The following is a 15,282-nucleotide window of genomic DNA, read 5'->3' as shown; positions in this document are numbered from 1 at the left end:
CTCCGCATTTCTGTTCTGAATTGACCCCCTCTAATTCTAAGGCTGTGTCCACGGGCCCTAGTCTCCTCACCTAACGGAAACAATTTCCTAGCATCCACCCTTTCCAAGCCATGTATTATCTTGTACGTCTCTATTAAGTCTCCCCTTAATCTCCTAAACTCCAATGAATACAATCTCAGGATTCTCAGCCGTTCCTCATATGTTAGACCTACCATTCCAGGGATCATCCGTGTGAATCTCCGCTGGACACGTTCCAGTGCCAGTATGTCCTTCCTGAGGTGTGGGGACCAAAACTGGACACAGTACTCCAAATGTCTCAGTAGCACAACGGTGTTTTTATATTCCAACCCTCTTGAGATAAGTGACAACATTGCATTCGCTTTCTTAATCACAGACTCAACCTGCATGTTGACCTTTAGAGAATCCTCGACTAGCACTCCCAGATCCCTTTGTACTTTGGCTTTACGAATTTTCTCACCGTTTAGAAAGTAGTCCATGCTTTTATTCTTTTTGCCAAAGTGCAAGACCTCGCATTTGTTCACGTTGAATTCCATCAGCCATTTCCTGGACCACTCTCCCAAACTGTCTAGATCCTTCTGCAGCCTCCCCACTTCCTCAGTACTACCTGCCTGTCCACCTATCTTTGTATCATCGGCAACCTTCGCTAGAATACCCCCAGTCCCTTCATCCAGATCATTAATATATAATGCGAACAGCTGTGGCCCCAACACTGAACCCTGCGGGACACCGCTCGTCACCGGCTGCCATTCTGAAAAAGAACCTTTTATCCCAACTCTCTGCCTTCTGTCAGACAGCCAATTCTCAATCCATCCCAGTAGCTCACCTCGAACACCATGGGCCCTCACCTTGCTCAGCAGCCTCCTGTGTGGCACCTTATCAAAGGCCTTTTGGAAGTCTAGATAGACCACATCCACTGGGTTTCCCTGGTCTAACCTACTTGTCACCTCTTCAAAGAATACCAACAGGTTTGTCAGGCATGACCTCCCCTTAGTAAATCCATGTTGACTTGTTCTAATCAGACTCTGCTCTTCTAAGAATTTAGAAACCTCATCCTTAATGATGGATTCTAGAATTTTACCAACAACCAAGGTTAGGCTAATTGGCCTATAATTTTCCATCTTTTTTCTTGATCCTTTCTTGACCAATGGGGTTACAACCACGATCTTCCAATCATCTGGGACTTTCCGTGACTCCAGTGACTCTTGAAAGATCTCAACCAATGCCTCCGCTATTTCCTCAGCCACCTCTCTCAGAACTCTAGGATGTATCCCATCGGGGCCAGGAGATTTATCAATTTTAAGACTTTTTAGCTTTTCTAGCACTATCTCTTTTGTAATGACAACCATACTCAACTCAGCCTCCTGACTCCCTTTAATTGTTGGGATATTACTCCTGTCTTCCACTGTGAAAACTGACGCAAAGTACTTGTTAAGTTCTCCAGCTATTTCCTTATCTCCCATCACTAGGCTTCCAGCATCAGTTTGAAGTGGCCCAATGTCTACTTTTGTCTGTCGTTTGTTTCTTATGTATTGAAAGAAACTTTTACTATCATTTCTAATATTACTGGCTAGCCTACCTTCATATTTGATCCTCTCCTTTCTTATTACTCTCTTTCTTATCCTTTGTTTTTGTAGCCTTCCCAATCTTCTGATTTCCCACTGCTCTTGGCCACTTTATAGGATCTCTCTTTTTCTTTAATACATTTCCTAACTTCCTTTGTCAGCCATGGCTGTCTAATCCCTCCCCGGATAATCTTTCTTTTCTTGGGGATGAACCTCTGTACAGTGTCCTTAATTATACCAACAAACTCCTGCCATTTTTGCTCTACTGTCTTCCCCGCTAGCCTCTTCTTCCAGTCTATTTTTGTCAGTTCCTCTCTCATGCCCTCATAATTACCTTTATTTAACTGTAACACCATTACATCCGATTTTGCCTTCTCTCTTTCAAACTCCAGACTGAACTCTACCATATTATGATTGCTGCTTCCTAAGGGTTCCCTTACTTTAAGATCTTTTTTTTAGATCTATCCTTAGTAGCTACACACGCAGATGACAGGCAACATGAGTTTGACTGGGACAACACGACTATTATAGGACAAGTCAAACAGAGAACAGCCGGGGAATTCCTAGAGGCATGGCACTCATCCACAGATTCTATCAACAAACACATCGACCTGGATCCAATATACCGGCCATTGCAGCGGACAGCTGGAATTGACAACCGGAAGCGGCAGATACAAACCACTATAAATGCTGGAGGAAAGATCACAGAAGCGCTTCACAGGAGGCTCCCAAGCACTGAGGATGTCACCGAGACAGGGGACGAAACGTCTGCAACACAAATTCCCAGCTCGGCGAACAGAACCACAACAACGAGCACCCGAGCTACAAATCTTCTCCCAAACTTTGAACTTTAATGCTGAATCTCTTTCCATAGACACGACTAGCCCCAGTCAGTATTGTCAGGTTTGTCCTCTACTGCTGTGGTCGTGCAGTTTCTGAGCTTTCCTTTGGTCAGCCTAATCAGTTGACTTACTGGACGAGCTCTGCCCACTGTTCAAGCTGTAGAGACTCTCCATGGACTCGCAAGCTCTCAGGGTACCATCTTCTGTGTCCTGCTCTCCAATGGCTTGGCTTGTCACTTCTTCTGCATTGGCCTCAGGCTGGAAGACACAAGTTTTCTCTTAAAAACCTTGAACAATTGCGACTGCTACTGAATCTCTCTTGGACACTTAGATCATGTAGATACATTGAAACAGGAATTGGTTGTGCGGTAACTGAGGCCTGTTCTGTAATCTAACTCAACCTTTACCACTTCCCATCCTCACATTTAGGAAAAATGTATCAATTGCAGCTTTGAAATGATCCAACAACAATTATTATTGGTGGAAGAGATTATCAAACTTTTATCACCCTTTGCATCTGGAAGCTTGAGTTGTAAGCAGAGGCTGGATAGGCTGGGACTTCTGCTGAAGCATAGGAAACTGAGGCGTGACCTTACAGAGTTCGACACAATCATGAGAGGCACAGCTAAGGTAGATAGCTGACAGCCTTTCCCCCAGGTAGGGGAGCCTGAAACTAAAGGGCATAGGTTTAAGGTGAGAGGGGAGAGATGCAAAAGGGTCCACAGGGGCAATTTGTTTCACACAGAGGGTGGTGAGTGTCTGGAACAGGTTGTCAGAGGTAGTGGTGGAGGAGAGTACAATTTTGTCATTTAAGAAACATTTGGACAGGTAAATGGATGGGAGAGATTTGGAGGGATATGGACCAAATGGAGGTAAATGGGGCTGGTTTAATTGTGAAACCTGGGCTGTATTGGCAGGTGGGCTGATGGGCCTGTTTCCATGTTGTTGACCTCTATGACTGTAAGCGTTTCCTAATTATACTCTTGAAAGGTGTGAATCTCGTGCTTTTAGGTTAACTTTCCTAATTATAGATAGAGTCATACTGTACAGAAACAGACCCTTTGGTCCAACTCATCCAGGTATCCCAAACTGCCCTAGTCTCATTTGGCACATATTCCTCTAACCCTTCCAACCCATGCAACTGTCTAAATGTCTTTTAAATGCTGTAACTACTCCTTCCATCTCCTCTGGCAGCTCATTCCAAACACGCACCAGCCTCGGTGTGAAATATCACCCCTCAGACCCTTTTTAAATCTCTCCCCTCTCACCTATTACAAAACTCTGGGGCAGGTGAGGCTTGAACCTGGGCCTCTTGGCTCAAAGGTAGGAGCAGTACCATGGCACTGCAAGACCTCTACAGTTCCCTTGTTCTAGACTTGCCAACTCGTTCCTCTCTATCCACCCTATCTATGTCCCTTAGCATTGTGAAAGCTTTGACCTAATAATTCATTGAACCTTAGCTTCGTAAGTGCTCCTCAGCTTGTTGTAGCACTTCAGACTGAGTAAAATGGTGCCTGCGTTGGCGCTGGGATGCCAAAGCAGTAACTCTGAGGGACAAAACTGAAACATTACATCAAGAATTGGAGGCTCACTTGATACTGGCCAATATGGGATGCTCCTTATCTGGTTTGGACACATCAGCACTGAGTGTGACACCCATTGAGAAGCTGAGGTGGTGCCACACCTCCTTAGGTGAGATTCTTAAGTGGGCTCTGCTAGTTTAAATTCAGTCCTTTTGGGATTTGGCCTGCAGTTGAATGGTGCCTGCAATATTAACTTGGCAGTGTGACTTCCATCCAACAAGAATGCTTCTGCAGTGTTGTGACCTTCAACAAAGTTGTCTTCTGCTAAATATTAGCTACAGCCTGTGCTCAGAACAAACTGTACCCTGCATTTGGAGGGGGTAAGTGGAAGCTTGCAAGGTGTTTGTAACACAGCCACAAGCTATTGGACTCAGACAATCCAATCTGGTACTTCCCCAATACACCAGCCTCTCTCACATTACTTTACCCAACATGGTCATAGAGTCATAGAGATGTACAGCACAAAAACAGACCCTTTGTTCCAACTCGTCCATGCTGATCAGATATCCTAACCTAATCTAGTCCCATTTGCCACCACTTGGCCCACATTCCTCTAAACCCTTCCTATTCATATACCCATCCAGATGCCTTTTAACTGTACCACCACTCAACCACTTCCTCTGACAGCTCATTCCATGCACACACCACCCTCTGCATGAAAAAGTTGCCCCTAAGGTCCCTTTTAAATTTTTCCCCTCTCACCCTAAATCTATTCCCTCTAGTTCTGGTCTCCCCTCCCCAGGGAAAAGACCTTGTCTATTTATCGTATCCATGCCCCTCATGATTTTATAAACCTCTATAAGATCACCCTTAAGCCCCAACGCTCCAGGGAAAATGGCCCCAGCCTATTCATCCTTTCCCTATAGCTGAAACCTTCCAACATCCGACCCTGGCAACATCCTTGTAAATCTTTTCTGAACCCTTTCAAGTTTTACAACATCTTTCCTACAGCAGGGAGACCAGAATTGCACACAATATTCCAAAAGTGGTCTAACCAATGTCCTGTACAGCCGCAACATGTCCTTTTCCCTCATGCTTTATCAAGCTTTCACTCAAATGTATCTTTATTATTCATCTCAAACACTCTCCAGGGGAGTGAGTTTCATATTCTCACCCTCTCTGGGTAAAGATGCCTGTTCTGATTTCGATACAACGGTGACTGCCATTTTTTTTAAAACCTTGCTCAGAAGTAGAAGCCTCTCCTCCACACTGATCCTATCAAACCCCTCAATCATTTTAAACACCTCGACCAAGTCAACAGCTTAAAATCTGACATCTCTTCTCTCGTCAGTTTCTCATGATAAGGATCATGATGCTGTATCATTCCTGTAAATCTACTTTTTATCATCATTTTAGTAATATGGAGACAAGCACTGTGTATAGCACTCCAATCTGGTCTAACCAACATTTGATACAAGTTAATTTTAACATAGAAATAGAGCTAGAGGGGTTCAGTATTTAAAATGTAACTGAACATTAACACTGTGGTGTTAGCTACATCTATTCTTGCATCCAGAGCACCTAAACTTTAAAAATAATTGAGTGAATATGCTTTGATTATTTCTTTCTAATAAACAGAATGCTGACTTGTCACTGGCCACTCTGGTGTTTTCCTATCTTCCTGGTGGTGGAAATTGAATAAAGATTTGTACACCTATTGTCTCTCACTGTGTCTCACACCTGCGCACGCACAACATGGGTGCTGGGGGAAATATAAGCACTACCGCTTATAGATTAGATTCCCTACTGTGTGGAAACAGGCCCTTCGGCCCAACCAGTCCAGACCGACCCTCCGAAGGGTAACCCACCCAGACCCAATTCCCTCTGACTTACGCACCCATCACTACAGGCAATTTAGCATGGCCAATTCACCTGACCTGCACATCTTTGGACTGTGGGAAGAAACCGGAGCACCCGGAGGAAACCCACGCAGACAATGTGCTGGAATCAAACCTGGAACCCTGGTGCTGTGAGGCAGCAGTGCTAACCACTGAGCCACCGTGCCGCCCCATAGTGTGGGGGAAAATGAAAAAAAAACTAATAAAAAAAATAACAAAAAAAAACAGAGTGCTGAAAATGTTGCAACCAGCAATTTCCAGATTGATGAATTAATGTGAGTAATGAACACTTGTTGTATTAGACACCCTAACGCTTAAGAGCAGAAGTAGACGATTCAGTCCATCGTGTCTACTCCACCATTCAATGAAATCATGGCTGAACTAATGATCCTCAACTCCACCTTCCTGCCCTTTCCCCATAACCTTGATTTCTTATTAATCTCTTAGTTTTACAACTGGCTTCGAAAGCCCTCTGTGGCAAAAAAATTACACAGATTCACTCCCCTCTGAGAGAAGAAATTCCCCCTCATCCCTGTCTTAAATGGGCAGCCCCTTATTCTGAGATGATACCCTCTGGCCCTAGACTCTTTCACAAAGAGGAAATAACCTTTCCCCATCTACCTGGTGAAGTCTTCAAAGAATCTTACATGTTTCACGAAAGGTTGCCTCTCATTCTTCTGTAACTCAATAAGATCCACCAACTCAGCCCCTCCTCATAAGACAGTCCCTACATACCTGGAATCAATCTTATGAACCTTCTCTGGACTGCCTCCAATGCTCTTTCCTTTGATAAAGGGCTTACAACTGATTCAGCTGAGATCTTGTATAATTTAAATAATGTCTCTTTATTTATTGAAATAACAGTGAATATTCTATTTGCCTTCCTTATTATTTCTTGACTTTGGCTGCTAATCTTTTGTGCATTATTCTCAACACCCTCTTTTCTGGGCCCTTCTGCGGTGTTTCTCCATTTAAATAATAGTCAGCTCTTCTATTCTTCCTGCCAAAGTGCATAACCTCACTTTTTCCCACATTACATTTCATCTGCCAAGCCTTTGCCCATTCTCTTAACCTGTCCTTATCCCTCTGTAGACCTTTTGTTTCATCCTCATCACTTGCCTGCCCATCTATCATTTGTCTTTTCTGCATAGTTGGCTACAGTCCATTCACTTTCCTCATCTGTGTGATTAATGTGCATTGTAAATAACTACAGCCCAGCATTCATCACTGTGGCACTCTGTTACAGATTGCCATCCTAAAAATTCATCCCCCCCTCCCAAATCTCTACCTTCTATTAGTTAGCCAATCCTCTATCTGTATTAGTAGACTCTATCCAACACTATGGGCTCTTACATTATTAAGTAGCCTCATGTTTGGTACCTTATCGAATGCCTTGAGAAAATCCAAATGTATTACATTCTCTACATTCCCATTACCTGTCCCGCTCGTTACCTGTTTAGAGAGCTCTAAGAAATTTATCAGCCATTATTTCCCCTTCACAAAGCCATGCTGACTCTGCTTGATCATCTTATCCATCTATAAATGCTCTGTGATTGCATTATTTATAACAGTTGCTGCCACATTTCCTAAAAGCCGACATTAAGCTAACTGGCCTAGAGCTATCTGGTGTTTTTGCCTCCTTTCCTTTTTAGAAAAGTTGTTACATTAGCAATTTTACAATATGCTGGGATGTTTCCAGAATTTAAAGATTATTGGAAGATTACTACCAGTGCATCCACTATCTCTGTAGTTACTTTTCTTTAATATCCTCAGATGAATCCCATGGGGTTCAGGAGACATATCAGCTTTTAACCCATTTGTTTCCCTAAAACATTTTCTCCAGTCATAGTTATTGCATTTATTACCTATCCTCCCTTTGCCCTTCAATTATTTCATAATTTTGGAATGTTATTCATGTCTTCCACTGTGAAGACTGATACAAAATATTGATTTAACTCCTTTACCATTTCCTGGTCCCCATTATTATTTTGTCCTTAGCCTTATTGTCTAAGAGCCCTGTGTTAACGTTGGACATTCTCTTCCTTTTATACATCTATAGAAGCTCTTGCTGTCTGTCTTGCTATTACTTGAAACTTCAACGTTTATTTTCTCCCTCATAATTACTTTTTTGGTAGTCCTTTGTTGAATTTTAGAACTTTCTCAGCCCTCTGGCTTACCGTTAATTTTCAATGCACATATTTTTCCTGATACAAGCAGGAGCGGCGAGGAGAGAAGGTGCCTCTTGCTTGATGTGGGAGCTTAGGAATGTGTCTGATGTTCCTGACTCTTACACTTGCAAGAAGTGTGTCCAACTGCAGCTCTTGTTTGACCATATGATGGTTCTGGGGCTGCGGATGGACTCACTGTGGAGCATCCGCAATGCTGAGGAGGTCGGGGATAGCACATTGAGTGAACTGGTCACACCGCAGGTTAGGATTGCTGAGGGAGACAGTGAATGGGTGACCAAAAGGCAGAGAAAGAATAGGAAGGCAGTGCAGGTGTCCCCTGCGGTCATCTCCCTCCAAAATAGGTATACCGTTTAGGATACTGTTGGGGGAGATGGGGGAGATGGCTCACCAGGGGAGTGCAGCAGTTGTCAAGATCATGGCACCGTGGTGGGCACTGCTGTTCAGAAGGGTGGGAAAAAGTCTCGTAGGGCCCTAGTCATAGGGGATTCTATTGTGAGGGGAGTAGATAGGCAGTTCTGTGGCCAAAAACAGGACTCCTGGATGGTATGTTGCCTCCCAGGTGCTCAGGTCAGGGATGTCACCAATCGGCTGCAGAGCATTCTAAAAGGGGAGGGTGAACAGCCAGTTGTCTTGGTGCATATAGGCACCAACGATATAAGGAGAAAGCGAGATGAGGTCCTGAAAGAAGAATTCAGGGAGCTAGGAGAGAAGTTAAAGGGGAGGACCTCAAAGGTAGTGATCTTGGGATTAGTACCAGTGCCACGTGCTAGCCAGTGTAGAACTGAAAAAATAGGCAGGATGACCATGTTACTTGAGGGATGGTGTAGGAGGGAGGGGTTCAGATTTTCGAGGAGAAAGTGAGGACTGCAGATGCTGGAGATCAGAGCTGAAAATGCGTTGCTGGAAAAGCGCAGCAGGTCAGGCAGCATCCAAGGAGCAGGAGAATCAATGTTTTGGGCATCAGCCCTTCTTCAGGGGTTCAGATTTGTTGGACATTGGGACCGGTTCTGGGGAAGGTGGGACTATTACAAAAGGGACGGTCTACATCTGAACCAGACTGGAATTAATGTCCTTGGGGGAGTTTTTGCTACTGCTGTTGGGGAGGTTTTAAACTAATGTGGCAGGCGACTGGGAACCAGAAGAGAAGACAAGTCGGCAGCGAGGTGGAGACTGGAGACTGTAAGAATTATGAAGATAACATTAATAAAGGGAAGAGTAGGCAGAGAGCAGGTGAGCACAAAAGAACTGGTGGTCTGAAGTGCATTCATTTTAATGCAAGGAGTACAGTGTGTAAGGCAGATGAACTTAGGGCTTGGATTGGTGCCTGGGAGTATGACATTATTGCCATCACAGAGACTTGGTTGAAGGAAGGGCGTGATGATTAGCAACTACATATTCCAGGATATAGATGCTTCAGACAGGACAGGGAGGGAAGTAAAAGAGGGGGTGGAGTTGTATTGCTGGTCAGGGATGATATCACAGCTGTGCTGAAGGAGGACACTATGACGGTCTTGGGTAGTGAGGCATTATGGGTGGAGCTGAGAAATAAGAAGGGTGCAGTTACAGTGTTGGGGCTGTATTACAGGCCTCCCGACAGTGAGCATGAGGTAGAAGAAATAATAGGTAAACAGATTATGAATAGATGTAGAGGCGATAGGGTATTGGTGATGGGAAATTTTAATATTCCCAACATTGACTGGGATACACTTAGCGTTAGAGGTCTGGATGGAGTAGAATTTGTACAAAGCTTCCAGGAGAGTTTTCTAGCACAGTATGCCAATATTCCAATGAGAGAAGGGGCCATATTGGACCTGGTATTGGGAAATGAGCCAGGACAAGTGATAGAAGTTGAGGTGGGGGATTTCTTTGGGAACAGTGACCACAATTCTGTAAGTTTTAGAATACTCGTAGACAAAGAAGAGAGTGTTCCTCAGGGAAGAGTACTAAACTGGGCCAAAGCCAATTATATCAAAATTAGGCAGGAGCTGGGAAATGTGTATTGGACACAGCTATTTGAAGGGAAGTCCACATTTGAGATGTGGGAGGCTTTCAAAGATAGATTAATGGTAGTGCAGGATAGGCATGTCCCATTGAAGGCAAAGGATAGGAAGGGCAAGACTCGTGAACCGTGGATGACAGAAGAAATTGTATGACTAGCCAAGAGGAAAAGAGAAGTGTACATAAGGTCTTGGCAGCCAAGAACAGAACGGGCCCTGGAGGAATATCGGAAGAGTAGGACAAGTCTTAAACAAGAAATCAAGTGGGTGAAAAGGGGTCATGAAATAGCTTTAGCGAGCAGAGTTAAGAAAAATCCTAAAGCATTTTATTCTCATATAAGAAGCAAGTGGGTAACTAGAGAAAGGATTGGTCCACTAAAGGATAATGAAGGAAGATTGTGTGTCGAAACTGAGAGAATAGGTGAGATTCTGAAAAATTACTTTGCATCAGTGTTTACTGAGGAGAGGAACATGATGAATCTTGAGATTAGAGATAGAAGTTTAATTAGTCTGGATCACGTTGGCATAAATAGGGAAGATGTGTTGCGTATGCTAGAGGTTATTAAGGTGGAGAAATCCCCAGGACCGGATGGGATCTATCCCATGTTGCTGAGGGAGACAAGAGAGGAAATAGCTGGGGCCCTGACAGATATCTTTGTGGCATCCTTAAATACAGGTGAGGTTCTGGAGGACTGGAGGGTTGTTCATGTTGTCTCCCTGTACAAGGAGGGTAGTAGGGATATTCCTGGTAACTACAGACCAGTGAGCCTGACGTCGGTGGTAGGGAAGTTGCTGGAGAGAGTACTGAGAGATAGGATATATTTATATTTCGAAAAGAATGGGCTTATCAGTGATAGGCAACATGGTTTTGTGTGGGGCAGATCGTGCCTTACCAACTTAATAGAGTTCTTTGAGGAAGTGACCAATTTGTTAGATGAAGGAAGGGCTGTTGATGTCATATACATGGACTTTAGTAAGGTGTTTGATAAGGTTCCCCATGGTAGACTAATGGAGAAAGTGAAGTCACATGGTGTGCAGGGTGTTCTAGCTAGGTGTATAAGGAACTGGTTGAGTAACAGGAGACAGAGAGTAGTAGTTGAAGAGAGTTTCTCGAAATGGAGAAAGGTGACCAGTGGTGTTCCTCAGGGGTCAGTATTGGGGCCACTGGTGTTTGTGATTACATAAATGATCTGGAAGAGGGGCACTGTTGGTATGATCAGCAAGTTTGGAGATGACACAAAGATTGGTGGAGTAGCAGAAAGCGTAAGGGACTGTCAGAGAATACAGGAGGATATAGATAGACTGGAGAGTTGGGCAGAAAAGTGGCAGATGGCTTTCAATCCAGACAAATGTGAGGTGATGCATTTAGGCAAGTCTAATTCTAGAGCGAATTATACAATGAATGGAAGAGCCTTGGGAAAAGTTGATGGGCAGAGAGATCTGGGAGTGCAGGTCCATTGTACCCTGAAAGTTGCTGCACAGGTGGATAGAGTGGTCAAGAAGGCATATGGTATGCTTGCCTTCATTGGACGGGGTATTGAGTATAAGAGCTGGCAAGTCATGTTAAAATTGTACACGACATTGGTTCGGCTGCATTTAGAATACTGTGTACAGTTCTGGTCGTCACATTACAAAAGGATGTGGACGCATTGGAGAGGGTGCAAAGAAGGTTTACGAGGATGTTGCCTGGTATGGAAGGTGCTAGCTATGATGAAAAGTTGAGTAGGTTAGGTTTATTTTCATTAGAAAAAGGAGATTGAGGGGGAACCTGATTGAGGTTTACAAAATCATGAAGGGTATAGAGAGGGTGGATGGACGAGCATTTTCCCAGGGTGAAGGATTCAATAACGAGAGGTCATGCTTTCAAGGTGAGAGGTGGAAAGTTTAAGGGGGATACATGCAGCAAGTACTTCACACAGAGGGTGGTGGGCGTTTGGAATGTGTTGCCAGCAGAGGTGGTAGAGGCAGGCACGGGAGATTCATTTAAGATGCGCCTGGATAAATGCATGAGTAGGTGGGGAGCAGAGGGATACAGATGTTTAGGAATTGACCAACAGGTTTAGACAGTAGATTTGGATCAGCTCAGGCTTGAAGGGCCGAAGGGCTTGTTCCTGGGCTGTAAATTTTCTTTGTTCTTTGTTCTTTGTATAAGCATGGCGGGAACTAAACGGCTGTATTTGTGATACAATCACTTATGTTAGAAAATAGTTCTGGTGTAAAGAGGTCGGAACTGGCAATGGATACAATGGTAAAACTCACCATCCCCTCTGACAGAGCACTGGCATATCTGCGTGCCATCTTTTTCTTCATGGTTTTGGAAATAGCACGCATGGTTTTCCCCAGCCCACTCCCATTCTGCCCAGACTTTGGCAGATTCTGGTCCCCAGCAGCTTCTGCTCCCTGTTCGGTTTCACCAGCCTAGGAGACCAGAAGAAATCCTTTGTTAGTCAACTTGCAAACCCCTCTGTGTTCCATCTTCACAAGTAGCAGGCTTAAAACAATAAATGTATTCACCACTTGGACTGCTGCTCTCTCCCAGAAAGGAGTTTTATCATAAGAACTTTCATAGGAACTTTCATTTAGATAGCACCTTGAGAAAGCCAATCACAGTCAATGAAGTGCAAATGAGATACAGTTTCAGTTGTCATGTGGGAAACAGAAAGCCAGTTTGCACACTGTGAGTTTTAAGGATCTTTTAAGGAGAGTGTTTTTTCCCAATAATTTTAATTCCTGGAAACTCCATTACAATGCTGGGGGGTTGACAACTCTACTTTTGCTTTCCTTCTTTGTCCTGATGGCTTTTGCCCCCTCAATGAGGTGTTGTCTCGAGTTATAGGCCACTTAGTATCAAGTCACCCAATTACTATTTTGCACACACTGGACAAATGTCATTAGATTGTTCAAATACAGAAGACATCACTATTAATCTTGATGAGTTTCTCAGTCCTACTTCATCTGCCTACTTCAGTCATGTAGAACAATGGGAGAAATTGGCTCATGCTCTGTGGAGAAAACAAGGTTTAGTGATGGTTTGAAAGTGATGGTCAAAGTCATGAGCAATCTGAACAGAGTAGGTAGAAAGAAATTGGTTTAATTGGTGGAAGGATCAAAAAAGTGAGGACACAGCTTTAAGGTGACTGGCAAAACAAGCATGGCGACATGAGGAGGAACCTTTTCACACACACGCACACATGCGCGCGTGCATACACACACACGTGCACACACACACATACACTGCCACACGCTCGCACACACACACAAAACTGTGCACAGTCACTCATGCAAACAATACATAATTGGACACTTACACCTGGTTACACAAGCAAACAAATACACACACATAATGGACACAGATATATACGTGGTCTCTCTGACACACACACACACACACACAAATACATAAAAACAGCGACAGACAGAGACACACATATAAAGACAGAGACAGACAGAGACACACCTATGGGTGGCATGGTGGCACAGTGGTTAGCACTGCTGCCTCACAGCACTAGGCACCCGGGTTCAATTCCTGCCTCGGGCAACTGTCTGTGTGGAGTTTGCACATTCTCCCCGTGTCTGCGTGGGTTTCCTCCTGGTGCTCCGGTTTCCTCCCACAGTCCAAAGATGTGCAGGTCAGGTGAATTGGCCATGCTAAATTGTCCGTAGTGTTAGGTGAAGGGGTAAATGTAGGGGAATGGGTCTGGGTGGGTTGCTCTTCGGAGGGTCGGTGTGGACTTGTTGGGCCGAAGGGCCTGTTTCCACACTGTAGGGAATCTAATCTAATCTAGACAGTCATGGAGAGACGAGTACACACCATAGAGAAAGTGAGAAAAAAGTGGAAGAGGATGTAATATGTGTGTGGAGACTGTAGAGAGGTTTCTGTATTCAATGAGTTGCAGGGACTGAAAGGGTGTAAAAGTGGAACATTTAAAAATGTATAATTTAGTTAAGCAGAAATGAGGACGACCTTGAATGATTAAACAAGACAGATGACATCTCGAAAACCACCTGCCCACAAAAACACTACAGCAAAACTCCCAACCATTCATCGCCGCTGGCAAAATACCAGAGATAGGAGAGGACGCCCAAGCTATCCATTAATCTGATATCAAAAGGCCTGATTTGGCCTTAATGCTCGGTGCCTTCCCCCAGAATGTTTCCGGTAACATCTTTAGGTGAGAAGGATAGGTCAGTGGGTGAACGTCATTCTGATAGAACGGAGGTCAGAACCCATTCACTCTTCGTCCTTGACCTAACAACAAGAACACGTACACTGTCGTCAGGCTTCTCTTCTGGCTTGGACGTGTGTGGATGATGTCTGAATCGGTCAAAGTTCCCAAAGCTGCTGGTGCGCTGTAATAGACAAGAGAAACAATACAAATTAGTCATAACCATCCACACAGAGTCATAGAGTTATACAGCACGTATGTGGACCAAGCAATGGATAGTTATCAGCGTATACCCAAACCTTATTCTTTTCTGACATTTCTCTGTAATAATCTGCTTCCCTTTCAGATCAGTAGATGATACCTCAGCCCAGGGAACAGCTCCACAAACACTGGTCACTCTCTGGTCACCTGACCTCACTTTACTTATCTCCAGTTTAGAGTAAGACACTGGTTAAGGTGAGGACAGGAACATAGGAGCAAGAGAAGGCCATTCAGTCCCATTAGCCTGTCCTGTCATTCTACATCATGGCTGATCCATCTACCTTAACGCCATTTTCCTGTTATCCTTGTATCCCTTGATATATCAAGAAATTTTTCAATTTCCATATTGAACGCCCTCAACGACTAAGGTTCTGTAGCTCTTAGAGATAGAGCATTCCCAGACCCTCTCAATGAAGAAACTCCTTCTCATCTCAGTCTTAAATGGCTTGCCCTTTATTTTGTGACTGTGTTCTCCTGGTTGTAGGTACCTGAGCCAAAGGAAACATCCTTTCTGCTTCTGCCATGTTAAGCCCTGGAAAAATGTTGTATGTTTCAATGAGATCACCTCTCACTCTTGAAAACTCTACAGAAGACAGACACAATCTCCTCAATTGTTCTTCAAAGGACAATCCTGGGTCTCGTTGTGTACAGATCATAGGAAGTGGCAGGATGGGTGGAGAGAGCAGTAAGGAAAGCAGACAGTGTTCTTGACTTTATTGATGGGGATTTAGAGTACTAGAGCAAGGAGATAAGGCTGTACATGTACAGGAGACTTGTTAGATCTCATCTGCAGCAACATGTACAGCTAGGAGCCCCACATTAC

The 15,282-nt window shown here is 44.1% G+C and overlaps 1 protein-coding gene across 2 annotated transcripts in view; it reads right to left on the bottom strand.

The window, feature by feature from the left end:
* Window positions 1-15,282, bottom strand: part of LOC140486513 (SAM domain-containing protein SAMSN-1-like) — a 167,231-nt gene that overhangs the window by 19,721 nt on the left and 132,228 nt on the right. For both annotated transcript variants that reach the window (XM_072585766.1, XM_072585767.1), the window contains exons 8-10: window positions 14,302-14,382; window positions 12,292-12,450; window positions 2,557-2,683 (exon numbers count right to left, since the gene is read on the bottom strand). In XM_072585766.1, coding sequence (XP_072441867.1) covers window positions 2,557-2,683; window positions 12,292-12,450; window positions 14,302-14,382 — 367 coding nt within the window. The remainder of the gene's footprint in view (window positions 1-2,556; window positions 2,684-12,291; window positions 12,451-14,301; window positions 14,383-15,282) is intronic.

Source organism: Chiloscyllium punctatum, chromosome 15 (assembly GCF_047496795.1).
Source record: "Chiloscyllium punctatum isolate Juve2018m chromosome 15, sChiPun1.3, whole genome shotgun sequence".
In the NCBI taxonomy this organism is placed as follows: domain Eukaryota; kingdom Metazoa; phylum Chordata; class Chondrichthyes; order Orectolobiformes; family Hemiscylliidae; genus Chiloscyllium; species Chiloscyllium punctatum.
The sequence above is the reverse complement of the archived record's forward strand: the minus strand, read 5'-3'. Positions and strand labels throughout refer to the sequence as shown.